Below are 14,527 nucleotides of genomic sequence, written 5' to 3'. Positions count from 1 at the left end.
ACATCAGCTCTAGCTTTGGGTTCTCCAGCTGACCAGAGGATGAGGAAGAGCTGATTCTGATGTAACTGCAACACAAATGATTTTAATGACTCTCTTACAGTGGATATGAAGCAGTCAAGTTAATATAATTGAGTGAATGGATTTGCACTGCCGCATCTTTTCCTCCTTCAGCGTTTCATCATCACCTCTCCAGTTCCAGCGCTGGTTTCCAGGAAATGTTTCATTCCAGCTGCTGCTGTTACTGTGTCTCCACACATAATAACACATCTGATAACTGTGGAGACATGGCTGTGGTCTTCCTGAAAACTTTCTCTCTTATTGAATTGTTTTGGGTATTTACAGAGCTATCCTCAGTCAAGTTTTCCCAGAGCACAGGGAAGAACTAGAGCTTTATCTGGCTATGATGGCAGACTTTAGCCACTGATACGAACACCACAGATCATTTTCAGCTAAATCTGCTTCATTCATCTCTGTATTCAACACCAGATTAGTCTGTCACTGGCTAAAGCTCCAGCCGCTGTCCATGGGACTGAATCTGTAGATGCTCCATTAGATATAAGAGGCCTGTCCATCATTTCCTTTAATGATGTAATAATTTCAACAAATCTGTTTGGACTTATCCTAAATGTAAATTCTCGCATGTTTGCAGCTTCTTTCATCTCACCCAATGTCTATTTTGTTGATCATTTAATCACTGGACTTTCTCAAGGGCTGTCCTTTCTTTCTGTCTACTCTGTAAAAAGAGATGTGTTAAAAAACACACAAAAAAACACGTTGTGTCAGTTTTAACACATGTAGTGTGTGTGCTCAGGGACAACACATGTTGTGTAGAATTTAACACACATCCTGTGTCGTTTCTTAACACATCTCTGTGTTTATATATCGACTACACATTTTGTGTTTCCTGCAACTCAACTAATGTGTTATTCCTCTTACACAGAAGTGTGTTGAAACATTTTACACACTATTGTGAGTTTTATGAGTATATGGATGATCTGCATTTATAATTTTTTGCTCTTAGTTATTACAGTCTCGTGAAACTGCATCATGTTATCCAGCAGTGCAGAATGATTTCATGGAATCAGCTCATGAATCTCAACAACTGTAAAAAAATTGTAATATAAACAGATCAACTCTGAACATCACAAAAACAAACAAACAACTAAAGTCACAACAAAAACAACAGCAAAAAATAAAAGCAAATAGTCAGAATAGTAGGAATATTAAGCTGCATAATTGATTCATGCCACAATGCATGCTGGGAGTCATGGATGAGTTTTGCACTATGCTCGACCCAGCATGCATTGCGGCATGAAGCTTTTGGTTTGTCATCATTGTTGAGATTCCTGTGCTGATACTTGATCTCTCTGTGAGTCTGTTTATTACTCACCAGATTGACTTTATTTCTATCATATGTCTACAGAAGTTCTTGTTAAAAATAAACAGATGTTTAGATGTAGACGTTTCATTGAATGCTTCATTTGAAGTCACCAGAATCGTGATTAGTGTCAGCTTTATTTGGGCCCTTGACTCTTTAACATTAGTTTTTCTCTGGTTACACTAACTGTGTGTTTATTTTACACATTTGAACCAGCAAGAATAGCCATGTGATATGAAAAATATAATCACATGATAATATTATACAGTATTGTTAATCTCAGCAAGTGTGTAATGTCTGATTGGTGACTTTTAAAAAGGTTTTTATGATTGTGGTTGTACAGCAGGAGATCAGAAATGTTGCCGTTATCTGCACATTAGTTTTTAAAGAGATGTTGCGTTCAGGATCTTAAAGTCTACACACTGTAAAAAGAGATGTGTTAAAAACAACACAGAGTGTGCTGATGGTTTTTACACGTTGTGTAGATTTTTAACACAATGTGTGTTAAAATGTAACTGGATGGAATAACAATGGGTGGAGCACAGTTTGTTTTGATGAAAAATATTAGGTGTATTTTATATGGCATCCCATAAAAACTTTAAAATAAATAAAACAATATATAAATAAATACAATCTAAATTTATAAAACCTTAAAGATTAACAGGGTTTTTTTTTTTGTTTTTTTTTTTGGCAGCCAATCACGTCATGCCTCTTGTCTTTTTCAAATACTGCATTTACTGAGCTTTCACGAGTTAGTCTGTGGATTTGCCATGATCGCCGTCCTTCATGGGTTACAGAAAGTTGATGTATACGAAAAAATGTCATATAGACTACTTGGTTTTGGAGAAAGTGGAGTAAATACTTTCCATTTATTAAAGGTACAGGATAATAACCTGGTAGTGAGACACAACATAAGAGTGGCTTTAATATATTTGGTGAGTGTGACTAACTTTTTCACATTATAATTGTACTTGTTTATTTATTTATTTATTTTTGGGGATTTATTTTATTTTTTATTTTTGGCAATCTCCGTGTGTGTGTGTGTGTGTGTGTGTGTGTGTGTGTGTGTGTATGTGTGTGTTTTACTGTTGGTGCCATTTTAGGATGCCAAATTACTTATTCTAAGGCTACGTCTACATTAATCCGGATACATTTGAAAACGGCGTTTTCGTTTATAAACGCTCTCCGTCCACACTAGCGTTTTCAAGTGTTTTCGGACGTTTCAGTGTGGATGAGAAACTTTTGAAAAACGCCTGAAAACGCTAAATTCACTTTACTGCGCATGTGTAAAACCCCACAAAAGCTCACTGATATGATTCAGATGGAAAAATAAATAATGAAGTTATCGCGCAATTCTTCTGACAGGATAATTTTATGTAGTAAAATATCTCAGCATTCACTGATGCGTCCAGGTCGCACGCAGACACCATATGTTTGGTCTAAAACGTGACTGCTCTCATGTATTACCACAGGACAGCAAATGTGAGTAAATTCTGTCATCTTTGCAGGACTGTGATATGAAGAGTGTGCAATGTAGAATATTTTTAGCAACAGTGTGAAAGTGAATAGCACATAACAGGCACAATACTGGTATAAACGTGAATATCTATTGGTACAATATGCGTCACATGACTAAATTTACGTCATCGTTTTTAAATCCCTCCGGTTTCACAGTCCACACTACAACGCAAAAATGGCGTTTTCAAATGTATACGCTTTGGAGTGCGTTTTCAAAAAGCTTCGTTTTCCTTAATAAAAACGCCATCTCAGTGTGGACGGAAGGCCAAAACGGAGAGAAAAAGATGCGTTTTCAAACGAAAATGTATTAGTGTGGACATGGCCTAACTTATGTAAGTGAGAAAAGAGAGACTGGAGTGAGACCCAAATTATAAAAAAAAATGGCCCACCGGGGGGCCCAAAGCCATTACATATTTAAAACAGTAATATCCTATACTAAACCTAAACTAATCTTGACAAACTATATATCATTTGAAAGCTTACAATCTCTAGTTTTCATATTTCGTGAATGGTTTTCCAAATAAATGCCGTAATTTATCAATTTGCAACAAGAATATTTTCATATTTCAAAGGCGTGTTCAGACCTTTATTTTGAAATAGCAATGAACATGAAAAATCATGAAAGAATGGTAGAAACCTCAGTTTTTTTTTTTATGTCAAGAGTTCAAAAGATAGCATCCATTCAATTATTTTAGAAAGAAAAGATCTGAAAATGTTTTAAATATAAAGAAAATATAATATATTTAGCATTTGTGATGTGGCAGCGAGCTATAGTGCACATAAATGCTATTTTTATGTTTCTTAGAGGTTGAAATCATTTCAAAATCTGCCAAACTTCCCATACTACTTAGAATGTCTACTTCTAAAATTGTATGAAAATTGTGAAAATAATGGTTCATGGTTCATGGGTGACACTTAAAGGGTTAACAGGTGTCACTGAGTCATTAACAAAACACAATAAAAGAAACAAAATTAACCTTCTTTAAAACACATTTTTTTTTACCTCCATTGAACATTTCTAAAGGAAAGTAAATGAGTTAAAGTAGTTTGTTTCTTCTATTGATTTTTCACATGCAGTTTCTCTTCACACACACAAACGGCTTGTTTCTGGAACATGTGTCATCATTCCAGTTGCCATGTGCTGCAAGATAGAACAAAATATTTGATTTTATCATTTTTGTATTATATATATATATATATATATATATATATATATATATAGGCTATATAAATATATATATATATATATATATATATATATATATATATATATATATATAAAAAATAAATAAAAAAAGAATGTTTATTTAGTCTATTTAGATGAGCATTAACAGGAGTAACTTACTGCCATAGTTCATCTCAAGGCAGTGCTCAAGGTTATCGGGCTTTCCAGGTGCCCATATTTGAAAGTCCATTCTGGATCCATCACTCCAGAGCCAAACTCCCTCCTGTGAACAGAAGAGAAAAAAGACATTGTGTTTATGTCCACAGCTCACATGGCTTAATTTAAAAAATGTCAGAAATCTAAACAGAAATGAACAGAAATGGTTTCACAAACCAGGTATCAGTGAAGAATATGTTAAAAATACTTAAGAAAGGGCTTATGTGGTGGTGCCCATCTCATGGTTGCCAATGCCCTAAACTAACTATTATAAGGACCAAAAAAGATTAAAACACATCTATCTTTATGCATTTTGAAAAATGTTTTAATGTAAATGTAACTGTAAATGCCCAGTAGCACAAAAAGCAAGATCAAAAAAAGAATTGCATACATGAACAGCATCATTTCCTCCGATCCAGGAACGCGCTGAGTCCTGAGTTGTGTATCTAATCAGGTCCTGTATAAACATGTACTCCTCAGGGCTGTGCACAGAAGCAAGGTTCCCATTATACTGCAAACAGAATTTCTGTAGAGGCAGAGACATGAACAAACACCACTATTTATAAATTAATATTCCAAAATCTGTGACATGCCTTCAGTTACCATCGAAATAATTTTTACTCGTGCTCTTTATTTTTTGTTTTGGTTAAGTCTAAAATCTGCCATTAGAGGTGGGACTACTTTTCTAGAAAAGGTTCTGGTTATACTGTAGATGTAGATTAGATATAACTTCACATATATAAAGTTTTTCAGTTATCCTCTCATGATAACATGAAATGTGTTGTCTTTATTTTCATACCATTGTGATGTTTTATTATCACAGTGATATATGTTTACAGCCTAGAGCTCCATTGTAATTTCGATAATTTCACAGACGTTTACAGAGCTTAAGTTGTGTTTAACCAAGAATATATGTCATATTAGAAGCTGAATGTATCATACCTCTGCCTCAATCCATGTTTGAGGGTTATTGAAAAACCTGAAGCATCTGCTTCCAAAGGCAGTCCACTCGTCATTACAGGCTGTTAAAGGGAAGTTTTGTGTGTTATATTTTTAAAACTTATTTTACCATTAATGACCTATCATGTAATTAACTTAATAATTTTAAGGTACAGTATGTAACTTTTGTCCCTTCACCGGTTAAAGAACTGTCTGTTCAATAAAACACCTTTGAGTAATAAAAACACCATCATCTCCACTTCACTTTTACAACTTTTCAAATGAAGTTCTCAGTTCTCTCCGTCTCCCAAAGCCAAGCTGATGTTGATTCTTGTTTTATTACAAGCTCTGTCTTGTTCTCTTTTCTCCAGCAGACTCTTGTCTGTTCAGTGTTTGTTTAAAACAGGTGTGAAGAAAACAGTTTTTTTTTTTTTTTCAAAGTCTACAGGGTGAATCTCAAGAGGTTGGAGATTTAGCTGCTCCATCTCTTCCTTTCTTGCTCATGTGAAAGCTAACCCCTGCCACTCACACACCAGACACATGGCAAAGTAGCCGGAGCAACTTTTCTCTCTTTACGTATATGACGAGACACGCACGGACGAGTGATGTATACGCAATTTCCCATGAAAACTGGTCCGACAGGTCTAAAATATAAACACTTATAACAGGCTTACCATAGTGAACCAGTGAATCATGTTTTGTAAGAAGAATTGATTATGTATTGACTCATTACTTACAATTTTGTTTATTTTGAACAAAAAAGCTACATAGTGTACCTTTAAATAAACAAATGATTTAAAAAAATATATTTTAACAAAGAAATATCATGATGTGAAAATACATTTAAGATTTTGCACTAATCAAAGTATTTTGTTTTTGTTAACCTATGGCTCCACCCTCCCAACACCATACCAACGTTTTGCACCATCCATAAAAGAACTAAACATAACATTAAGGAAAACATTTAATAATTATTGCAAAATTGCCCAAATTCAAGTATGTAAAAATATACTGTGTATTAAACTTCACCAGAAAAACAGGCAAATAATTGAAATGCAAAAAAAATTAATTACTTTAACACAACAATATTGATATACTGATCAATAGCAATACACCACTCACTTGTGTTCTATAATTATTTTGTACCCTATCCAGTGTATGAGAGTAACTATTACAGCAGTATTTCATATGAGAAACATGCACACACCTGCTGATGACCTAGGCTTGACAGGATACCATGCTCTCAATCCACTGTCTGCCTCTGAGTTCGATGTGTCGTCTTCATCTACATGTACAATCAGACATGGCATTGCCACATACCATTATAAACCCTTTTGAAACTGTTCTATATAGATTAAGCTGTAAACAAGAAGTAAACACTTACAGTTGGGACTGGGGCTTGCCTCTGATGCTTCTCTTCCTACAGTACCATCTGTCTTGTGTATCTCCAAAAATGCACCTGTCATGATTTGACATGTTTGAACCATTAATATAAAACTCTCCAGCATAAACAAACAGATTCTCATAATCTACACACCCAAATCACAATGTCTGTCTGTCTGTGACTTCAACTGCACTATTACAGCAGAAAGAAATGCAGTTATTTATTAATGCATAAGTTATTTCTGGATATGCACTGAATTCATGTTTTTTTGGCAGGTCCATGCTGATTGTCAAACTTGTCATGGTTATGACACTATCACTTGGTCAATTTACACTAAACAGCCATCTCTTTTTTTCCAACTTTACTATGCTATAATATTCGGCTGCTGAAATGAACATTACGTGTGGTAAATCCGTCCCGTGGTGCTAATATGCAGTCACCGTCATGTTTTGCTCGTGATGATGGAGCGACCAGCTTGTAGTAGAACAATTAACCACTTAGTAACATACCTGTATATTTCACTTTCTTTTTCTCATCCTGTTTTCTTTTTATGATACTGAGCCCCTGATGGCTTTGACCTTTTCGGCTATGACGACGTTCCCTGCCGCCTTCTAGGCTACATCTCATTTATCTAACAGCAGCGGCCACTATCACCAGGGAGACTTGTCACTCAGATACTCGCAAGTAATCATAATGCCTCAAAATAGCAAAAGTATGAAATAATAATAATAATAAAATAGATATAAATAAAACAAATCTCTTGGTGGGGCGGATCTCCAGCTGTTTGCGCTCTAGGCGACCACCTAGTTTGCCTCTGCCTAGAAACGGCCCTGCTACTACTACTACTACTACTACTAATAAATATACTACAGATTTAACATGTGTATTTGTTTATTGTCAACAAATACAAATATAAAATACATTCATAAGAATCAATAACGTTAGCTAATATAATTGCTGTTGTTTTATTGTCTAAATGTCATCATAATAATTAAGAAACAAACTCAGGTTTACTTTAGTGCACATACTGTATTAGATCCTTATTCTGATTAGTCATTACAGAGTCCCAGGTGTGCTATAGTTCATGGTAAAATAACAGTAATGATGTGAAACGTGGAATAATGCTCTTACCTGAAGCAGTCAAAGCTACAAGAAGACAGAGAGACAGGTAGACAGTCCAGACCGCCATTGCTTCTCTGAATACTGAAACAGAAATATTCAGAATTAATTATTTCAAAGTTTTATTTTTGTGACACAAACCAGTTCAGTAGGTCAATGTCAACATCTGGATATTGCGTTGTTGAGTGGAGCCCTGGTTCATCTTTATATATACTGGAGGTGAGTGGGTTTATCAGCATCATCATTCACATGCTCATGTTCTCACTTCCTGTACAAACACTGTTTTTGTATAGTTTGTACTTGAGCCACTTCTGTTATAATACCATTATTGTGTTATGTGTCTTTTATGTGTGTTCTTGGTATGCAAATAAATGTTATTAATGTTATAAAGAATAAATAGATATTATTCATCAATTCTGTAATTGCATCAGAGTGCATGTTTTATGTACATGGTTTATTCATTTCTCACACTCTTCATAAGATGCTCTTTGTTCACCTGGAATGAATGGAGGATTGTTGCTGTCATCAGCAAATATGTACAAATATTTACACTGTAAAACCTTGCTGTAAAAAAAGGCCAAATTCTGACCGTAACATACATTTTCCATTAAGACTGTATAATGAACCGTAGATACCGTGGAAAACAATGAATTCTGGGTAATATTTGTTGTTTTCGCGAAAGTAGCCTACTGGAATATACTGTGAATGGTAAGACTTTTGAATACTGTTCCTTCATTAATGAATAACTACACAGCAACAAATGAGTAATGCACTATTGACATTCTAGAAACTCTGCTGAATGTGGTAGGTCACTATTAGCTAACAAAGATGGTCGGCTGATACATCACTCATCATCATAAAGAAAAATTGACTAAATGTGATCAAAAGTGGTTGCTTGTTATTAATAGATTTTCAGCAGCAATGCTTTCTTGCATGATATAAAACATTCTGAATTTAATTAATTATAAAAAATAAATAAAAAAAAGTTTAGTTACACACACAAACGTCAAGAATCAGCATATGAATCTCAATACATATTATGCTGCTGTAATTATTTATCTGTAGTGGTTGATGAAGATGAGTGTAATTATTGTTTGTTTTTGTGTTATTTATGTTTTATACATGTCATATTGTGAGAAATAACAGTATTAAGGCCAGTTCACACCAAGGAACAGGAATACAGCTTTCCTGAAGCTCAAACAGCAGAGCGTTGGCGCTTGCAACACCAAGGTCACGGGTTTGATTCCCAGGGGAAGCAAGAACTGATAAGAATGTAGATGTGTGTACCTTGAAATGTAAGCATCTGCCAAATGCATGTAAAATTTTTTTTTTAAATAAATAAATTAATAAATGTAAGGACAATAACTATTAAGATAACAATAAAGATATACAGTAGTTCTTAAAATCGTCCTAAATATTAAAGATAGTAGAGTTCACACCACAACTAAAACGATAAAGGCATAGAGAAGCGATATTGTATGGAATCACTTTCAGAATGATTTTTCTTCCAGCTGATGAACGTGTTTTTGGATACCTGTTTCAAATAAATATAATTTGCTTGCTTTTAAGTTAATGCCATATAAATATGCTGAGTATGTACAGTATCAGGAACCCACACAGACAAACTGGCTTTCTCAACAAGTCTATGGGAATTATAGATGTGGTAGATGTGCTCATTGCGCCAACACTACGCAAACAAACAAAACAAAACAAACAAACAAACAAAACGTAACCTTAAGCTGAGGATCGCAGAACATAAGGCTGCTATCAGAAACAATAACCTTGACTATGCCATTGCTAAGCATTATACAGAGAAGAACCATAGTCCAGCTGCCTCCCTCAGGTTTACTGGTATTGAGAGGGTATTGCCAAACCCTAGAGGAGGTAACATAATTAAACTGCTCTTGAGAAGAGAAGCTTTTTGGATAAATTAACTGTCTTCTGTTGAACCCTCTGGTGTGATGCTTGGAAAGAACCTGCATTACTTAAAATGGAGTTAATGTAGAAACAACTGTATTTGACTTCCTCTTTTTTGTAGAGCAGGATGAGATAAGCAAAAGTTTTAAAAGTTAGGTTCTTGAACTTAATGTTTCTTAACCAACCACAGAGATTATCAAGAGGGCTGCATAGATGAGGCGTATCCTCCAACATTACTGTCTCATGCATTAAAGCACGTTCAGCGGTTCCACATTGAGCATTTTACAATCACTGATCTGCCTATAACATGCGTGAGACACACACACAACATAAAACACAGGATACATTCTTAATAACCTTAAAATTCTTTAAAAAAATTCTGGGCTCTGTTCTGGGAATGTTCAACAGTACTAACATTCACAGAACGCGCATGAATCAAAAAATTATTACATGGGTTTTAGTAAAAGTGAAATAACAAGTAAATGTAAATGTGAAAAAGTCAAACCTGAGGAAATCTGTGTTCCAAACAGCAAACAGTTTTTCTGCTGGATAGTTTATAAGAGATGTCTTGTTTTCTTTAATTATTTTGCTGTATTCTTTTACCACGACATTGTGGGCTTATATATGTGTACTCATGTGACGTAAGATGCATGTCAGCCAATAAGGATCTGCATGTTACTGAGACATCATATGTCTACTTTCTCTTTCCAGTAAATTGCATAACTTTCAGGAAAAACTAAAACAAACAAACACAGTATTGGTCTGGGTGGGAGAGTGGGAGGCAGGATTGTGACTGGAAATGAACATGAATGTCTTATTTGATCTTGAGATGTCTCAAGACACATACTCTTGTGTATTCATAGCAGATGACTGTTGGATGTTAACTGAATGCATGATTTGTCATTGTTATATCCTATAGCTATACATTATTGTCATTTTGAAGGATGTGCTTCAGTTGAAACAGCTCAGTCGTAATATTCCCCCGCCCGCAGGTTGAAGACTTTCAGAAGTGACGGAGACTTACTTGTGCTGCTTCTTTTTTGAGGTTCAGTTTGTAGTTATACAAACCGTCCTTCTTCTGTCATTTACATTGTTGTCTTCTTCAAGCACTCTTGCTCTTCTTCACTGTAGTCTTCGTCTGTCTGGTTGTTTCAAAAAGTTCTCTTCCCCCTCATGGTTGGTTAAGAAACATTATGTTCAGGAAACTAACTTTCACAACTTTTGCCCATCTCGCCCTGTTCTTCTTCTTCTTCTTCTTCTTCTTCTTCTTCTTCTTCTTCTTCAAAAAAGGAAGTAAAATACATTTATTTCTACATGAACTCCATTTTAAGTATTGCAGGTCCTTTCCAAGCAGCATTCAAACATCTTTATATGGCATTAACTTAAAAGCAAGCAAAATAACATTTATTTGATAATGGTTTCTTTTGAATAGCAATATCAACATCAATATCCAAAACACGTTCTGAAAGTAATTCCAACAATATTGTTTTTCTGTGCCGTAATCATTAAAGCTGTGGAGTGAACTCAGCTATTCTTTATTTAGAACAATTTTAAGAACTATATCTTTATCGTTATCTTTGTAGTTATCATTCTTGGTGTGAATGGGCCTTAATACTGTTATTTCTTGCAATATGACATGGACAAAACATCAATAATACAAAAACAAACACCAATGACACTCAATTTCATCAACCACAACACCTTAATAAATACAGCACCATAATATGTCCATACTGATTTAAATATATAGTCTGATTTTAAAACTACATTCACTGCGATTATGTAATTAGATCATTGACATATTACAGTTTTTATATGTACAGAAACTGACAATGAAAAACAATGTTTCTGTCAAACTGTATTCATATTTAACTATATTAACATTTATGTATAGATTTAAAATGTCTCACGTGGCTTATTATAGGCTCACTGTGAAGTATTTCTCAGCATCTGTTCCAGTATGTTTTAATAATGTAAAGTAACTAACAAATTGGGTCTGTCAAAGATGTCAGTAGAAGAGTAGAAATTAAATTTCCGTGTGAAAAAAAACATTGACACTGTAAATTAAAGATTGAATTGAATAAAATGGGAGTTTTTGCAGCGTGCTGAAATCCGTGAGTTTGTGCTGAACTGACAGCTTCAGTGATTGAGTGAGGTCTGAGTGAGGCCATTTACCCCTCATTTTTACATTTGTGGAGTGGAACCTTTTTTTTACAGAATCGGAACCTGTTTGTTGAGTGGTGTTCGGATACCAAGGTTCATACCACTGTAAGAACTGATTTTCCTGCTAAGACAAAACTCACCCTGCAATAAAGCCATAAAACGCATCTTGTCCTGTCCAAACTTTTCTCTTTCCTTATCTCTGCATCCCCCTCTCCCTCCACCCTTCCTCCCCTCCAAGTCAAGTCACCAAAAGTTCACTAAGAATGTCTATATATCACAAATGATGTATCTTGTGAATCTATTGTTTTTCCTTTTCATGTTTGGTATCATTTTAAGTGTCTCAGTGTGATTGGTAAAATGGTCTTAATTCCATTGCAGTCATTGGTTTAATGAGAAAGATTGATGTCTCTTCAAGATATCTCCCGAAACAAGGTGCTACCCCCTGGGGTACATGAATTAACCCCAAAATATTGGTACAGCCCTTTTGTTCTGGTCTGGATATTTAATCATGGGCTTCTGTTGCTCTTCTGAACTACTGAAACTAGTTACCCAAGATTGTCCTCATCTGTCTTGTTGTTATTTGATTCATAAGTGAAACAAAATAAAAATAAATAAATCACAAATCAACCTACATGTTAAACAGTATATTTAAAATTCAAGAAACCTGGTAATTGGATACCAACAATACTCATAAAAGCGGTGGAATAAGCAGCCTCAAAATGCGAAGATGGCAACAGTGGGGAAGCGGAAATAAGAAACATCCCTCCTCCTCCTTAAGCAAAAAAAAAATATATATATATATATATATTTTGCAAAAAAAAACTCAAACACTCTTGGCCTCTGATTGGTGAGGAAACCACATAGAAAGCAGTAGAGCTGTCAAGATTCAAGTAGTTGAGTTGAAAAAAAATATTTATTTATTTTTCATCAAATCAATTTACGATCCATGACGATTAACCGGAAAAAAACAGAAGTGCTGCGTCCCACAGACCAGAATCTATAAATCACATTATTAGAATGCATGACTGTCACACTCACACACATCAGATGGACTTTGTTTTCAGTTTGCACCATTTGTCATTTACATTTATATAGCACTTTTAACAGATTGTTTCAAATGAGCTTTACAGTGATAATAGGAAATTTAACAGAGATTGTTTTGGCTTTACAGCAGCTCTAGAATAATATAAAGTTATTCTCCAGCTAAAGTTATTACCTTGTTTGTTATTACCTTGTTACCTAAATGACCTTGTTTGTCTCTTGTATTTAAGTTCCTGTGTTTCAGTTCTTAGTTTCGTCTAAGAATGTGTGGTTGTGCTTAACCTGTTTGGATCTATGTTTGCCTTTTGTTTTATATAGGCCTATTAAATACCTTTATTTGATGACTATCAAATTACTATCATTTGATGACTATAAGATGACTATCATCTTCATCGTTGTGTGCCTATCTACAACTGCCAGTTGTGACAATGACAATGAAATCATAATATGTAATGGTACTATTGTGAGGGCAATCTGACCAATCATAACGCTGCATTTTGTCAGAAAAACACACAGAAGAGTTAGTAGATGTCGGTGTACTCAAACTTAAAATATGGTGTGCATTGACGTCTTTCTGCGGTTGAAACAACAAACCTTCTGATGTTCATTCATGTTTATTACGTGCTATAACTAGAAGAGATGATCGGTTCACATGCTGCTTAAAGTGAGGTGCTACATACAGTATAAAACCTTATTTCACTTCAATATTAACTGCTCTGTCTTATCTGTTGGCATGTTGTCAGTGTCCTCTTTGCTCTACGATGGATTTTTCACTGCGTGAGAACATGATGTTTGGCGTGAGAGCCCCATGGCTTATCAGACGTAGCAACAGTGACTACATGTTACTCAGAGCTGCTTCATTAACAATAAATGCTGCTCCACACAATCTCAGTCTCTGCATGAACTGCTTGTTTGGGTTTCCAGTAAAGTGCATTCAGGGACGCATATGTAAGCGCATATGCATCATTTTATTAAAGCAATAAGGTACTCAAGTATTATGAATAAGTCACGACTGAAGGGTGTTGTTAGGCATGACGTGAAGCGGAGTAACCCCTTCAGCCGTGACTTATTCACGATACAGCCTCCAGTACCTTATTGTTTTTATAAAATGGTTACCAAACAATACAAATATTAAAGCCAAAAAATATGTATCAATGCATCTTTCATGAAGTAAAATCACTAAAAGCCTTCCTTCCGCTAGAAAAAAATAGTCCCTGACCATAAACAGCAACAGAGTGTTCCTATGCGTCATCTCATGGAGCTCATAAAACTATTCCCATACACTGTGTCATTATTTTTATCTGACATTTCCAGCACATCTACTGAGATGTACACAGTGACTAACAGTGATTTTGCCAAGTTAGACATGATGTTGTTCCAAGATCAACAAAGATGTTGTTCCAGTACTTGGTGAAATCACTTTCACTGTGACTAAACATATAATAACAGCATTCACTGGAGGACAGGTTTGCTCTCATTGGCTGCTAGGCTGTAACAACAGCACTCTGTATACCTTGTCTAACCTCTCGAAAAAGGTGATGTTGTCAAACTTACCTCTGTTTATCTCTGATGAAGCGCTTTAGGGTATTTTAGTTCGTTATGGAAAATTGGTTGGGCAATTAAAATGATTCCTCTGGGTTTGAAAACCCCAGAGTTGAAACACATCAGGCTGTTATAATAATAAATG

The 14,527-nt window shown here is 35.0% G+C and overlaps 1 protein-coding gene across 3 annotated transcripts in view; it reads right to left on the bottom strand.

Annotated features, from left to right (window-relative positions):
* Nucleotides 1-2,067: 2,067 nt before the first annotated feature.
* LOC307156550 (galactose-specific lectin nattectin-like) overlaps nucleotides 2,068-14,527 on the bottom strand; it is a 65,832-nt gene continuing 53,372 nt past the window's right edge. For 2 of the 3 annotated variants that reach the window (XM_079867962.1, XM_079867961.1), the window contains exons 3-8: nucleotides 6,601-6,675; nucleotides 6,424-6,501; nucleotides 5,220-5,299; nucleotides 4,669-4,803; nucleotides 4,242-4,344; nucleotides 2,074-4,037 (exon numbers count right to left, since the gene is read on the bottom strand). In XM_079867962.1, coding sequence (XP_079724088.1) covers nucleotides 3,964-4,037; nucleotides 4,242-4,344; nucleotides 4,669-4,803; nucleotides 5,220-5,299; nucleotides 6,424-6,501; nucleotides 6,601-6,675 — 545 coding nt within the window. In that variant the 3' untranslated portion in view covers nucleotides 2,074-3,963. Of the gene's footprint in view, nucleotides 4,038-4,241; nucleotides 4,345-4,668; nucleotides 4,804-5,219; nucleotides 5,300-6,423; nucleotides 6,502-6,600; nucleotides 6,676-7,731; nucleotides 7,804-10,141; nucleotides 10,232-14,527 lie in introns of those variants that run through there. The other variant, XM_079867960.1, reaches the window with a different exon arrangement.

This window comes from Squalius cephalus (genome assembly GCF_949319135.1).
Source record: "Squalius cephalus genome assembly, chromosome: 1".
Classification (NCBI taxonomy): domain Eukaryota; kingdom Metazoa; phylum Chordata; class Actinopteri; order Cypriniformes; family Leuciscidae; genus Squalius; species Squalius cephalus.
The sequence above is the reverse complement of the archived record's forward strand: the minus strand, read 5'-3'. Positions and strand labels throughout refer to the sequence as shown.